At 41.1% G+C, this 16539-nt stretch overlaps 1 protein-coding gene across 5 annotated transcripts in view; it reads right to left on the bottom strand.

The window, feature by feature from the left end:
- VPS35L (VPS35 endosomal protein sorting factor like) overlaps window positions 1–16539 on the bottom strand; it is a 128709-nt gene that overhangs the window by 106179 nt on the left and 5991 nt on the right. For 2 of the 5 annotated variants that reach the window (XM_075010607.1, XM_075010608.1), the window contains exons 3-7: window positions 16180–16347; window positions 15764–15886; window positions 14522–14546; window positions 13487–13563; window positions 6880–7008 (exon numbers count right to left, since the gene is read on the bottom strand). In XM_075010607.1, the coding sequence (XP_074866708.1) occupies window positions 6880–7008; window positions 13487–13563; window positions 14522–14546; window positions 15764–15886; window positions 16180–16347 (522 nt within the window). Of the gene's footprint in view, window positions 1–232; window positions 758–6879; window positions 7009–10523; window positions 11686–13486; window positions 13564–14521; window positions 14547–15763; window positions 15887–16179; window positions 16348–16539 lie in introns of those variants that run through there. The other 3 variants (XM_075010609.1, XM_075010611.1, XM_075010610.1) reach the window with 3 other exon arrangements.

The raw sequence follows: 16539 nt of genomic DNA, 5'->3' as shown, positions 1-16539 counted from the left end.
TTACTTAGGCAAGACAAAGATTCTCTGATAGAAAATAGTGAAAAATTAAAGAAAAAAAGAGACACCTATTTAAAAATATTTGAAAAGCATTTCTATACTGCTAATCAGTTCTCAGCATCTATACACCCAGCACATGGCCAAGACTAAAGAGAACAGATTGTACTTAAAAACTTACTAGCTACCATACTTTAAATACAATTGTGCATCTACTTTAAAATTATGTTATACTTGCATCTAGTATCGAAATCTTTTACAACATGTCTGCTGGTCATCATCGTCAACTGTAAAGAGAAACCTGTGGTGGACAACACCACACACAGACATAAAAGGGTTAAACTAAGGCCTAGTCCACACTAAGTTCCCCTCTTCCCAATCGATCTAACATCCCGCACTTCAGCTACACGAATACCCTAGCTGAAGCTGACATACATACTACATTGTCTTCCATGCGGTCAGGTCAGTAGCTGATGCTCTCCCATCAACTCCACCTACTCTTCTCATCCTGATGGAGTCGATGGGAGAGCACTCAGAGGTCACTTAATCACATCTAAGCAGACGCAATAAATCACCCACCGATGGATCAATCACCGCAACTTCAATCCACTGCACAGTGAAGACAAGCCCTGAATCAATGGCAGGAATAAAGTGCTGTTTCGAGGCATATTTGCTAATAGTTGTAAACATAACCTATTTCCTAGTTTAGATAGAGCCACAACAAGTAGCAGCATATTACTGGAGCAGCATATGAATACAATTGCATTGTGACCAAATTAGAAAAGATAGGACATGATACTTACACAGAAGGATGTTGCAATAGGCTCTGGTATAGCAGAAATCTTTGCTAGAAGTTTGCTGATAGTCTGCTCCCATTGTAAAAGAAAAGTAGGCTTGGGGGGTGGAAAGAGAGGAGTAAAGGAACAAGTCCACCTCTCCAATACACAATTGAAAAATAAGTTTAAAAACCTCTATAGCTTCACAAGAACTCCCTCTATTTTCCCGACCAACAGCACAAGCAGTAAGTGCTGCCAGAACTATTTCGAGGCCAGGGGTACTCAGCAACACCCTCCCACACACCTGTTTCCACCCTTCACCACCCTACGCTGAGTCACAACTAAAATCAGGGACACTGCAAATGGTGTCTGGTCAGGAAGAGTTGGCAATCTTGCTACAACTGGAAGAAGTGGAGGAGCCCAGGCCCCTCAGCAGCACAGCCTTCAGGGCCACAGCCTGGACTCTGGGGACAGTGGATGGGAGGAAACCAGGAGGCTGGGGGGTTGGGGAGGCGGGGAAGGAGAGTGACAAAGCCAGCAGCACCCTGCAGGAGCTGCACAGAGGCTGGAACTTAAGAGCTGGTGAAACCAGTGCCAGGGATGGCCACTGGTTGCGGGGAAGCCAGGTAGAAAACCTCAGGGTGCTGCAGCACCCCTATTTCCTGAGACTATGGGACCAGTAGAGAACCCTTCCTAGTCCCTTCTGCAGCATAATGACCCTTCCCTAACAATCAGGAGAAAGTCTTCAACTGAATAACATGAATACAGTTTAAAAAAAAAAGAGGGCAGGGTGAGTTATCTAAGAATTAAATTTCAACTCTATTCCCAGCATTCATGGAGTGACCAGCTGAGGCATCACTCTGCCATACTGGAACAATGTACAGAACAAGTGTAAGTGGGATAGCGCTTTAGCTTCACTGCTTTATTCAGCAAGAGCAGATCTAGAGGGAGTTCACAAGAAAGGTCACGGGAGCAAAGGATCGATGTATGAGAGCTCCCATCTGCACAGTTGTCCCCTCAGGTAGTAGTCACATCCATGTACATTACACACTTTTTCCCACTTAATCTAAGGATGACAAAATTAAAGTGCTATCAAAATATTTGTGCTGTCTCTCTTCAAATTCATGTATTCAATATATTCATTGTGAGATGGGTTCACCTGGTGGATAGTGATAGTGAGAGTACATCTACATTGCATGAAAATCCTATAGCACCAAGTCTGAAAGCCCAGGTCAATTGTCTCCAGAGAGTTTCAGATCCCAGCCTGAACGTCTATCCTGCAATTTTTATTCTTGAAGCCCAAGCCCCACAAGCCTGTCAGCTTATGCTGGACCTGCCATTGGTCTTTTATTGCAATGTAGATGTAGCCAATGAGTACATTAGTTAACTTATGTTCCAACTTTCCACTGTCGCACCAAGAAAACAAGGTGCGAAATATGTTGACCCTTCTAATGGAATACAGGAAAGCTTTTAAGCATAAATACAACTTCTCCCAGACATCTAATTCTCACACTCCAACTGTAGATTCCAGCAAAGCAGCATTTGTTCTGAATCTAAAATTATTGGTGGGATGGGGCTGGAATTTCCCTCAGCAATCGTGTCTCTAAGCTCTACTGAGGTCAAAGTTTCCCACAGTACTTAAATGCATCATATAGCTCCTTGGTCTTATCTTCCCCAGAGAGTTTTACTGAATGGTACATATATGCTTTTAATATTTTTGGTTAACCCTTCTATAGGAACTGAAAACAAACCTGACCATCACACAGATTCACACTGTTACTGGGCAACAAAAGCAAGCCCAGGAATAAACTCCTGAGTATGGATGTGCCTCTCTCTGCTCCTTCTGGGGCACTGGGCATCTGCAGGGGTACTCAGAAATACACATTCCGTAAAAGCAGAGACTGGGACTGCACAAGCTGTCACATGGAAGTGTGGAATAGATGTCTCTTTCTGTACCTTCCCATTCCCCTAAAAAGGTTCTCTCACAAGCTGTTCATAAAGCAAGCTATTTCTAGTGTTGCAATGTGGCTGAGTTTTGCCCCCTATTGACAAGTGTTTAATTCTGGGAATAAAATATGCTACCTGTTATATGTTCACAATGCTGTACTGTCATTACTCTGGGGTAAGAGGGAGTAATAATATGCTTAAGAGTGTCTCAAATTAAGACTGATCCACCAATAAAGAAGCTCCAGTAAAGGTATTCTTCACATCCACACTTTTCTGAACACCAATTTGTTGCCATTCTGTTTCCTCTACCACCAGAATTGGTATAATATTTCAGTAACCAACATACACGTGTAATTAATGCTCAGGCCTGCAATTAGTTAGGGGTTAGTGCCCTCTACAACTGAGTTTTCATGTAGAAGGAGGGTTCCTATGGTTGAGAAGTGGTTATAATACCATGAAACTTTTCTTATGACACTACTCAGGGACCACAGAATGTTGTCTTTCAGTTGTTGCTGGGGTGTGTTTTTACAGAAAGTTAATTGCAAGATAGAATAAAATCAAAATTGATGTTTTCAAAAAACAGTCTGATATAGAACCATGTCTTAGGATCTTACTTTGCCTCTGAAAATATTTTTAATAGGGGTTCACAAAAGTCCCACCTGGTATTACATTTGTATTGTGCCCTTTCCTCTCAACAACAGCACTGCAATATGACATTGTACTTGCCTGTGATAAAATACTATTAGGTCAGCATACTTTTCTCGGCAATTTGTTGTTTTAATAATACTGCTAATTCCCTGGTGCTACAAATAGGCATAAATCATCCAAAAAAGATAATTTTCTGAACTCTATTCACTCCCTATTTATGTTTCATTTCCTTTGTAACCTTTACCATCATTTCCAACTTTTAAACCGCTTTCCAACAATGATACACTGCTGGAAAAACAACCCTGACTTTATGTAACCTTTCCTGATGACTTAACATTACATCAGTCTCTCTGTTTCTAAAGTTGTTGCAGCTTCAGTGCACTCTGCCTCTGGCCTCATCTAAAGGCCAAGTTTTAATATGCATCTGCCCTATTTCTTAACACACATGCCATCCACCCCAAAAAGAGCAATTTACAAATTAAACACAGCATGAACACTGTGCTTCATCAGCAGAAAAACACGGAACTGTTTTTCTGCTTAATCAGATAATTCAATTACTTTACTAAGTCAGGACAGCCAGAAAATAGTAGCTTATGCTACACATCTTTCCCTTACTTTGTACATAAATAAACAGATAAATAAATAAATCAAATCAAATTCAAATCAAAATCATTGGCCAACAAAAATTTAAAGAAACCTGTTTGACTGACTCTACTATACTGTTTAACAGCCTTTAAGTCTTTGATCCAACTTCTCCCACAAGCAGAGGCAACAACAGAATTGCCAGGCTCCTAGGCATTGTGGCAGAGGGGGCAGCTCCATGCTCTTGGAAGGGGCAGCATCACAGACAGGAGGAGGAGAACAGAGCTAGCCTCCTGCTGCCACCCTTTCAATGCCATCCCAACTGTGCTGCGTGGTGCTCAGGGGCGATTTCAGGGCCAGGATTCAAGCCACCTGCCCACAATCACCTGCATACTTTCTCCCAGATTACCTCTTATACCTGGGAATCTTCTTTTCCTCCCCAGTCAAAATCCCAAAAACATCACCCTGACTGCTAATACTGATTGTCTCAGCGTGCATATGAATTGTGCTCTCAGGCTATGTCTACCCTACAGCATAAAGTCCATTTTAAGACACTCAGCCTGATTTTACAATGTGACTGTCTTCACTGCAAATACCACTAGGTCGATTTTTAAGGGGCACGAAGGTTGACTTTCTCGCTCTGCCCTTCCCAGGCAGCATAATGCCAAGTTCAAATTTAAAAGGCCAAATTAATGCTACTGTGGAAACAGTGTTACTTTCAATAAATTTTATAGGCCTCCAGAGGTATCATAGAATCATGGAACACTACAACTTGAAGAAACCTCAAGAGGTCATTGAGTGCAGTTCCCTGCCCTCTTGGCAGGGCCAAGCACTATCTAGACCATCCCCAACAGATGCTCTTAAATATCTCCAGCAATAGAGATTACCCAATCTCCCTAGGTAATTTATTCCAGTGTTTAACTACCCCGACAGTTAGGAATTTTTTTCCCTAATGTCTAGTCTAAACCTCCCTTGCTGCAGTTTAAGCCCATTGCTCCTTGTCCTATCCTCAGAGGCCAAGGAGAACAATTTTTCTCCTTCCTCCTTGTAACTCTCTTTGAGATACTTGAAAACCACTATCATGTCCCCTCTTACTCTCTTTCCTAACCTAAACAAGGCCAGTTCTTTCAGTCTTCCCTCAACAGCTCATGATTAAAGGTCTAGAGAAGAGCAACAAGAATGTTCTCTTTCTTGAAATGAAGAGCCCACAACTGGACACAGTACCCCACAGTTGAGGCCTAATGAGCCCAGAGTACAGTTGAAGAATGGCTTCTTGTGTCTTGCTCTCAACACTCCTGTTAATACATCCCAGAATCACGTTTCTTTTTTTTTTTTTTTTTGCAAAAGCATCACACTGTTGACTCATATTTAGCTTGTGGTCAAACTCTGACCCCTAAATCGCTTTCTGCAATACTCGTTGCTAGACAATCACTTCCCATTCTACATGTACAAAGCTGACTGCTCCTTCCTACATGGAGTACTTTGCATTTGTCTTTATTAAACTTCATCCTGTTCACCTCAGACCATTTCTCCAGTTTGTCCAGATCATTTTGAATTATGACCCTATCCTTCAAAGCAGTTGCAACCCCTGCCAGCTTGGTATCCTCTGCAAACTTAATAAGTGTACTCTATGCCAATATCTAAATCGGCTGATGAAAATACTGAATAGAACTGGTCCCAAACAGATCCCTGCAGAACCCCACTTGTTATCCCACAATGCCCCACAGGTGTCCTTCTGGCCGCTTTCACCTCCGTGGCTGTCCAGGTGTGCAGGAAGTAGGTAACAGAAAGCACAGGAATTTGAATTCATTTTTCTTCTGACAAGTGTGGATAGCACACCTCAGGAGCAATCACATCTAGACACCAGGAGTTCTCAGGGTTCTAGTTCTGGGCAGAATTCTCAGGGTCACAAAAGAGCCCCAGCATGGATCCATCAGAAATCCAAGATCTCATTTGTTTGCAGTGACAAATCTGCACTGAGCAGATTGTGAAATAGCAAAAGAAACATGGATATTTATGGAAAGCAGTCCCCTAGCACTTTCAAGACTAACAGTATAATTTTATTAGGTGATGTCTGGATCTGTGCCAGATTTTTCATGTTGTTGATGGATTTCCACTCCAAAAGGCTAAATGCAGTGCCTAGCATGGCAAATAGTCACATAGAGGTAGCTGTGTTAGTCTGTATCTTCATAAAATAAAAGTAGTTAGAGACCCAGACTATTCTGCATATACTTTTTCATTGCAACCTCTCACCCCCCACCGACACAAACTTCTCTTTACACTTACCAGTTACAAAAATATATATTCACAAAAAGGCAAAAACATTAAATTACCAATTGTACCAAACTTTACAACATAAAAGAAAAACGGGACTTGGAAATTGCTATCAATTACCTTGACCTGAGTATTATTTTCCATATCATCCTCTAAACATAGTGCAATTTAAATGTGTATAGCATTATAAAATACTAGAGAAATACAAAAACCTATCATATAATCCATTATTCCTTATCAAGATCCTCCTGTACAGTACATTTTCTTGTGTTTTGTCCAATCTAAATTTAAGCATCCTTGGTTATGGGGTTTTTACTGCTTCCTTTACAAGATTTAAACCCTGATCCAACAAAGCATTCAAGTGTATGCTTAACATTCATTTCTGTGGCACTATTCACAACAAGTGGTCTCAAGTACTTTAAGTACATGCCTTGATCAGCACCACAGCATCATTACCACTTTCTAAGCAGCAAATAGCTCTACAACAACTTATGATTACAGGCTTATTCTGGCCCTATAGCACAAAGATTGTTTACACATTCATTCCTACCCTGAGCATGGTGAAGGTGTCTGCAGCAACACTATAGCTAGAGTAACATCCACTCATGTTTATTTTCTAAAGAAACAAATTTAATTATTTTTATATTGTTAAACTGACCTGGATAACTATTTTTAGAGCTTTTACTTTTTGATCAGAGGCCCAGGCATCCTTCAATGACTGATTGAGGTCTTCAATCCGATTCATATAGTCTTGCTGAGTCAAATTCAACAGTTCTTTTTGTGAGCCCTGACAAGAAAAAAAAAAAAACATTTAAATTTAATACAAAGGCAATAAAAAGAAGATACCAGGCTTAAAGATAACATTGTTCTTCAGCTGGGTTGGAACATTGAGATCCACTGCACAGCCTCTGCCACTTGAGTTACTGTACCAGCTACATGAAAAACTTTTGTTGCAGTTGGTACACTGCGTGTGTGCTTGCTTAAGTAGTTCCACGCATCAGCATTGCACATACACAGCTAACGTACTTGCATCAATGTACAGTGCAGATTACCGCCGGTAGATATCTCAGGCTATGCCTACACTATGGTAAGTAAGTTGACTGCAGATACACAATTCTTGCTACTAAACTGGGTAGCTAGAATCAACATATCTGCAATAGACTTACCTAGCTGTCCTCACCAAAGGTCAAACAGTAGAGTTTCTCTCATCAACCCCGCTTCCTCCTCGGAGCACAGGGGACAACTGCTGATTCCAATAGACTGACTTCATGAGTCCCTACCAGGCACGCAAAACTGTACGCCAGAAGATCGACCCTAATCAGGTCCATCTTCCGGGTAGTGTAGACATACACAGTGCATTGGTGAGGGTCTCTTAAGGCATTTTTGTTCTACATAATGGAGCAGAAAAACTCAGGCATAGGTGATGGGAAGAGAAGGGTCAATTTCTCAGGATGCAACATTCCCCATTCCATAATGTCACATATCTCAAAATTTTCATACCACGTTCAAAAAAATCCCACAAACCACACAGGCCTCCATGCTTTCTGCCATTTCTGACAAGCATGGAGCTTCCATAGCTGTGACCTGTTGTCATGAGAGTTACAAACATAGGTTACAATATTCTCAGGTATCTGCAACACTGGAGGAAGAACCAAAACAGCAAGGATAGGACAGTTCTTTGGAGGACAGACTGCTGTGGAACGAAGCAAGGACCAATTCAAGACTGCATTCACAGAGCAGGTGCCGTTAGTGGAGTGCCGAATCTGGGTCCAAGAAACAAACTCCGACTGAGGGGACTGCACTGTAATACAGACTTGGGGTGAGAAGTACCAGCTACAGAACTTTCAAATGACCAGGAGAACCTACCCAGATCAGTATGCAGAGCTCTACCCTAGTCATCCAGGACAGTGACACCAAAATGAAAGCTGCACTGACACTGGAGGAGTGAAAGGCAATAGTGCTCTGACAGCTTGCAATGCCAGATCGCTACCATGCAGTGGGAAATCATTTTGGAGCTGGAAATATGAGCAGGACATTTTCATGCTGTGCAGGATAGTGGCTCTTAGCAATGTGAAGGACATGGTGAATGGATCTGCAGCACTGGGGTTCCCCATCTGCAATGGAGCAACAGACAGCAGTCATATCTATTATGGCACCAGACCACCTTGCCACACAGTACATCCTCAGACATGGCTAATATTCTGGGGTTATGCAATTGTTCAGATCTTCAAGAACATACAATTATTCAAAGTTCCATGAAAGAACTTTTTCCCCCCAAACTGGCAAATTACCATTGGCAATGTTGAAATGCCACTAGTGAGCCTCAGGGACCCAGCCAACCCTTTGCACCCCAGCTCATGAAACCACACACTGATCAACTCAACAGCACCAAGGAAAGATTTAAACAGGTGCAGAATGACAGGAGAATGTGCTTTTGGTAGACTGAAAGAATATGGGCATTGTTCACTCACAGCATGGTCCCAGTGTGAAAAAAATCTCCCAGTGGTGATAGCTGCCTGCTATGTCCTGCAAAACATCTGTGAAGCACGGGAGAAAGCTTGCTAGCAGAATGAAGGGCAGAGATGAATCATCTGTCTGCTAAATTTGAACAGCCACACACAAGGGCAATAAGAGGAGCTCAAACACAAAATTATATAACTAGGAGAGGCTTTGAAAGAACGTTAACAGTGAAACACAGTAACATGTTGTGGTACACTGTGCTCTCCCTGATCCTGCTGTTTTGGAGCCTGTTCAGAATTATGTGGTATTTAATGTACATTTATGAATGTAACTGTGTCAACGCACCTATTAATCTTGTGATGTTTGTTGCACATGATTATTATGCTGAAGTTTTGTTTTTGCTTTTTTAATTCATCCAATGATTTGTATCACACTGTACAAGTGAGTGTTTTCAATTCCACTAGACATTCTGCACCATATATTGAGAACTAGTAAGAATTATTTTCCAAACAGAATTTTATTGTATTAAAAAACTGAAAGAAATTCTCAGCAAGTTAAATACAAATACATTAAAACCTTAATAAATTATGGAACAGAACTGAAGGAGGAGAAAGGACATTTATGTCCATTTTACCTACATATACATCAACTATGATTCATAGGTCAGTGTATATGAAGTTGTGGTTGTCTTTAATCTTCCCCAGGTGGGGTACTAATGGCAGGGATGCAGACCAACGATGCTATACAGAGTGCTGGAGGTGCATGGAGATGCTGTAGTAGAATTATCCTTATACTTCACAAGGAGATGATCTCAGAGCTGTATAATTCACAAGAGTCTAGAGTACTGGTGTTTACTGACTTAGAAGCCCCCATTATATCCTAGTCCAGCTCTCTCCCCTTTTCCTGAAACATTCTGCTGTGTGCTTTTTCCTTCTTCATATAGTCTACAATATTTATCTTCCAGAAACTTTGCTCTGGGTTTGACACAGGCTGGCTTGCATGATCTCATTGAACATGTTATCCTGAGTCATTTTCCTTCTCTTCCTTGCCTGGTGCAAGTGATCCATGGGTGTGAATGGGAAACTCCTCAGACCACAACTGCATCAGCTACGGATAAAACACAGTATTGCCAGTATCGTCACAATGGACAGTGAAAGTTAAGATTCAGAACTCCCTGCTCTTTTGCTGCCCTAAAGCAGACACACTCATAGATGCTTTTGCTTTGAAGTACTTGTGCACAACCCCACCTCAGAGCACCAGACATGATGAGTTTAGCCTATCAGGGACAAGGGAAACGAAAAAATTGATTAGATGCATAAAACTGAATATAGGGCAAAGGCACTGAATATTGCCACAATTTTAGCTCCTCTCTCACTCCTGACAATGACAAGAGACTCAAGAAAGAACGGCTGCTGCTAGAGTCTTGAAGCTACTCAGGCCCATATGTTGCTAGCCGGTTTGCCGCAATGGAGCCTGTCAAAGACACTGTTGACTAGCATGAGCAAGTGTCTTACCACAGAGGGGGAAATATAAGGCTGGCATCCCTGGAAGCCTTCAGGAGAGGACTGCAGAGTATTTCTACGAAAATTGTGTCAATACCTCTCAGGAAGATTCCAGAAACAGATCCACATACATAAACAAAGTGCTCCCTGTCCCCTTCACCTCTGCCCAGAACAAATGTACAGGGAAATGAAAAGGGGGTAACTCTCTCTCTCTCCCCCTGTGTACCACTCTCTCTTCAGGCTTATGTAAGTTAATGAAAATTCAACGGCAAAGTGTTCTGTTGAGTTGGGGGCACCATCAAGTACCCCATAATAATGAGAAATACAGCTGCACACTTACCCTGAGGTTCTTTTCCCTCCATCAGGCTTGCATGCATTCAACTGCCTGAATTCACTGAAGTATGGTAGACTGTCAACCAGGTCTTGGTTTGTGACATAGCTGAACTCCCAGTCGCATGTCCTTCCTCCTTACTGTTCTCACCAGGGCCTGTGACTCAAACCTTGCAGAGGTACGTATAGTGACAAGTAGGGTGGTGGTGTCTCTACCAAATATGACATACAACTCTTTGTAAAACTCAGCAGTTCGGAAGCTTGGCACCCACTTGACTGTTGGCTTCCCTGGGCTTCTAGTATGCCTGCTGCAATTGCTTCGCTTTCATGTGGTGCTGCTTCCATTCCCTGTCACATGCCTTGTTCTGCATTCCTCATACAACCTGCTCAGAGAGGTTCACATTTCTGCATCTGACCTGTAGCTGTGCCTGCAAAGCCTCCTCTACCTGCAGACTCAGGAGATCCAATATTGCCTGTATACTGCAGACCAGAGGGTGTCTTGAGCATGTAGCTTGTATGCTCAGCTGGGTAGCTGCACAAAAGTCATAGAAAGCACTAGGTGTGCTCCCCAAGCTGAGTAATGAGGAAACGACTTCAAAAATTCACAGGGTTTTACAGTTTGGTATGTGGGGGGGAGGAGGGGAAGGAGCCGCTTGTCTCCATGACTCATGGGCAGGGCACTTTACAATTGCTACCAAAGCAGTCAGTGTTGGACACTGGGGAACAACTGCTGGAGGGTTTCACAAATATTTATTGACAAGAGAAAAAGGGTGAGACTTAAGAATCATGTGTTGTATTCTAGGCTCTGGAGAGCTCTCTAGTGGGCACAGAGCCTCACACTAAATTGTTTTCGCTGACATTTTCAAAAAAGTCAGCATGAGTCAGAAAACAAGCAAAACCCAGGGAAATATCACCCATAATTAACTGTTAAAGCTTGGCAGAGTTACATGCAATAGTAAACTGGATGGGAAATGTTGGGGAAATCAGAATAGGCTGAGCTACCAGCCCTTCCCCTATAACAATTCTGTTTTTATCCCATCATTTTAGTATGATGTAACATCACAACTCTTTCAAGGTGCTTCCTCCCATTGCTTTGCTGCAGGAATTCACTAACAAACACTGCCCCAAGCTACAGAGATCACAGAACCAGATGTGACCTGCTAATGTGAACCTCCCCAAAAATCTAGAGGGGGCAGCTATTGAATTCAGGGCTTTGGTTGGGCCCATAGACCAATATTTCCAGCACTTCTGGGACTATTCCAGCTGATATCAGTGATACTCGTGTAGAAACAAAGGTAAATAAAGCAGTGGTGCTGGCTCCAACACTAGAAACATTACCACACAATGTCTGCCAAAAGGACAATGGGGAAAAAAAACAGAAAGAGGAAGTTATTCTTCTAGTAGAATGACAAACAATGAAAGTTTAAATAAATATATGAAGTACGTGACAGTGCCACTTGAAACCATGCATGGTGACAAGTATCAGAAGGAGTAGCTGTGTTAGTCTGTATCTTACAAAAATAACAAGAAGTCCCGTGGCACCTTATAGACTAATGGACATTTTGGAGCATAAGCTTTTGTGGGCAAAGACCTGCTTTGTCAGATACGTCTGATGAAGCGGGTCTTTGCTCACGAAAGCTTATGCTCCAAAATATCCATCAGTCTATAAGGTGCCACAGAACTTCTTGTTGTACTTGAAACCTTATTTTTTTATATTAGTCAAATGCCTTTAATATATAAAATGGAGCTCAAACTGTTAAGCCATTTATATTTACCTTACTTGTTATTCCTTTCAATTTGGTATGAGGTTTTGTAGTGGACTGCTATTAAATTGTAGCAGCAGCAGAAACAGAACATCACTTGGTTACTTTCTAGCCAAGAACAAAAACAGGCCCGTGTTCCTCTAAGCCTCCAATTCCTTTTCACTGGCCTACAATTACATATTGTAAGCAGTGTTCCCTGGAAGCTGAGTACTTGGGAGGCCATCCTGGAGAGATTCAGGTGCCGCACAGCTGATTAGCAGCGCCCCCACAGTGGGCAACATGTGTTTCTACTCATGGTATTCTTCTGCACATACATGGGTACACATAACATTTATTCTGCCCGTGGACAGAAAAAATTAGAGGAACTACTGCTTGCAAGACTGTTTATGAACAAAGTCTGTTGCAAAATGGTGTTCAAATCTAGAGCAAAACACATTGTTGAAACATTCTCAGAGCAAAATGTCCAGATACTCATTTGTGGAAAAATAAGGAACAAGACTGTCACTGTTACACCAAAACTACAGCAAGTCACTGTAAAGGATTAGGTATCACTAATGATTACCAGGAAAACAAATTGACAAATGAAGTGATGAAATCGAGAAGCACCCATTGTTCCCTGAGTAAGGCTAGGCAATTCAGTCTAAGTAGTGAATTTACTATTGAGAAACACTTATTCTTCCACTCGTAAAATCTAACCTGCAGATAGTTCGGTAGATGCTAGTTTTGGCACATGCTAATTTCACACTAAATTTATAAAATGAACACAATACTGTGTTAATCATGGGATCCAAGTTGAAGTTAGCTATAAGCGTAGAGGCACTGCCACAGAATTGGAGAATTACTTTTTGGCACCAATTTAGTAAGGTATTTAAGTATGTCAATAGCCCTACTAATTTCAGTGGGACTACTTAAGTGTTTAAGTGCTTGACTGAATCAGTGCCTTACTTAAGGGAGATATCACTCTCTGCAACAACAGACAGAATAGAAAGATCAGAAATTGGTAGAGATTATCAGGCAGGAAGCTTAAATACCACCCCATAAGAGATAAATTATATTGATGTCAGTTGGGACTATTTTTTCTCTCTCTCATACAACTTGAAATGGGACTTCAACACTTTAAACATAAGTCAAAAAGTTATTTAAAATAGTTCTCTCTCACAGTTAATTTTTTTTTAAATGAAAATGTTTCCTGGACAAACAGTTTGCTCACCTCTTCAAGATCATCCAGCTCTTCAAGCCTTGTCCGCACCTTCTCAGAAACTGCTGAGCCAGGTGTTGTAGCTTTTCCTGTGAGTAATTATAGCTTTGAATTTCCAAATTCTTGAACTATAAAAAAATTACTTGAGGAGAAAAGAGTCAGATTTAAATATGATATCATTCCCCAAGACCAAAATGGCAGCTCAACCACCCGAGGCAGTTATTCGCTTCTAGGATGACAGATGGCAAACCTGATTTTTAAACAAGACCTCCATTCCAGCAGGCACATAGTAAATGTTCCAATGATTTCATTTGCCCTTTTTTCCCCATCCCAACAATTCACAGTGGGTGCAAAATAGCAACTGAATAAATCAAAACTGATCTGAAACAAAATGCAAGCTTAAAAAAAAAAAAAAAAGATTTTCTATTCATGTTCTTCTGGTAAGAAGCAGGAGTACTGAATATTTTACTCCTTCCAAGACTGTGTTTTGCTATGGAAGGTACTTTTCCTACTAAGCAGCTTTTCACACTAACAAAACAAATAACATTCTGCATTAAAATTTAAGATTTTGATATTCTACTGAACTGCCAGTTTACCACTAGAATCAGTTCCTTCAATACTCATCTCTCAAGACGGCAGAGAGAATGGCTGAATGCCATGCAGAGCACTTCCTTCTACTCCCCCTCCTGTTCACTTCAAGCAAGCGAGAACATTAATAAAGACAAGCCAAATACCAAACTAATCTTACTATTTTGGGAGATTCAGAAGACTGGGAACTGCTCAGATGTTTTTAAAGCCACAATGTAAATTTCAGGAGTTCTAGTTTCTTTCAAATTGCACATAAAGCACCCAGCAGGTGGAGGATGGTTAATTGTATTTGTCTTGTATTTACAAAAATCCAATGGGAATCCCATGACAAAGATCAGGGAAGAGGCTCACAGTTAGAGAAAGAAACCTTTATTTGAATGTATGTTTGCACTAGAGCTCTGCAATTTGTTTTTTTTCTTAAAAGAACAGTACCATCCATTTGATAGAGAAACTACTCACCTTTTTCAGCACCCATATACAGATTCTGCAGAGAAACAACAGCATTTTAGAACGCATGTATTTACAAACTTATTTACAAATTACTTAAAGTGTGAAATGATCTACTATTTTCAATGCTGCTATTTATATATTAATTTATAGAATTAAGTGTGATTGTGTGTTTTGTGGCATGGACCATGTCTCTGTATTTGTTCTGGGAAGTGGCTAGCATATTTTTTGGCTCTCTAAAAATAATCAAGTACAATAGGCCAAAGATCAGTCAGTCTTCTCTATGAATATTTTAAAGCTCGAGCTGCTAAGATGGTTTTTCCATTATATTGCAAGTGAAATTTACTGGATTTGTTTACATAGAAAAGAACTATTGGAGGAAGAAATCGGATAAGGCTTAACAAGGACAAGTGCAGAGTCCTTCACTTAGGACAGAAGAATCTCAGACAATGCTACAGGCTGGGGACTGAATGACTAATCTGCAGGTCTGCAGAAAAGGATCTGGGGATTACAGCAGACGAGAAGATGGATATCGATCAACAGTGTTCCCTTGTTGCCAACAAGGCTAACAACATACTGGATTGCATTAGTCGCAGCACTGCCATCAGAACAAGGGACGTGATTATACCCCACTATTCAGCACTAGTGAGGCCACATCTGGCATATTATGTCCAGTTTTGGGGCCCTCACTACAGAAAGGATGTGCACAAGTTGGACAAAGTCCCTCAGAGGGAAATGAAAATGATTGGGGCGGGGGAAGCACATGAATTATGAAGAGAAGCTGAAGGAAATTAGTTTACTTAGTCTGTAGAAGAGAAGAATAAGGGGGGGATTTGATAGAAGCCTTTAACGACCAGAAGGGAAGTTCCAAAGAGAATAGATACAGAATATTCTCAGTGGTGGCAGGGGACAGAACAAGAAGTGATGGTCTTATGTTTCAGTGGGGAACTCTAGATTGGATATCAGGAAAAACTATTTCACTAAGAGCGTGATGAAACACTGGATTTCTAGGGAGGCGGTAGACTCTCTATCATGAGAAGTTTTTTAGGCCAGGCTTAAAGTCCTGGCTGGAATGATTTAGTTGGGGTTGGTCCTGCTTTCAGAAGAGTGTTGAATGAGACATGTCCTAAGGTCTCCTCCAACTCTAATCTTCTATCAATCTATCAATAGTCACAAGGTAGTCAGTTATCATAGCAGCACAGTAATCAGAGTCTATTAAGACTGTTGCACAAAATTATTAAGAAGCACACTTACAATGGAGAGTTTTTCAGTCGTCGTGTATCTAGCAAGGATTTCACCACGTTTGTCTGACCAGGGTTCAAAGTCACTTCCTACAGCCAAGCTGTCATCTTTATCACGTTTCTTTCTTATACCGTCCTAGGAGGAATACAAACAAGATGTTCAACTTCATACATACCAGGAAGACTGAGAAAGGTGACCAGATATTTTAAGACCTACTATGCTTCATATGTTAGCTGATCCTTCCACAGATTTACAAAATTTAAAAACACAAATGTTACCAAAACAAAAGCAAACTCATAAATGAAATGTTCTGATTCATTAATATGGTACATGCTGCACTGAAACAGCTCTTGCAACTGAACAAAGAATCAGCTTTATGTGAGTTTATTTTGTTCAATATGCTTGAAAAATTTGTCCTTGAGCTTTACCATGTTAGTTGCAGTAACCACTGGATCTGCTGTTGCTGCGAAGAGTGACAAGGGATCAGTACCATCCAACACACTGCTTAGCGGGTCTACCATTGAACTGGAAGAAGAGGAGGAGGTAGAGGAAGTACTTCCTTTCCGCCCCATTTTCTTGGTTTTGGATTCAGTAACCTGAAAGAAAAGTCCAACTGTAAAGGGAAAAGATCTACTTCCATTTTAACAACTTATTAGAACACAGTTTCTCCAAAGAGCACAATTTTCCTATTTGCTAGGAATGCCACAGCTAAAGTACTGGGACTTCTAGGTTCTTTCACCATTTTTGTTTCTATTCTCTGCAGCAAAAGGCAGTCCTGACCTGAATTT

Source organism: Carettochelys insculpta, chromosome 16, assembly GCF_033958435.1.
Source record: "Carettochelys insculpta isolate YL-2023 chromosome 16, ASM3395843v1, whole genome shotgun sequence".
Classification (NCBI taxonomy): Eukaryota; Metazoa; Chordata; order Testudines; family Carettochelyidae; genus Carettochelys; species Carettochelys insculpta.
The sequence above is the reverse complement of the archived record's forward strand: the minus strand, read 5'-3'. Positions and strand labels throughout refer to the sequence as shown.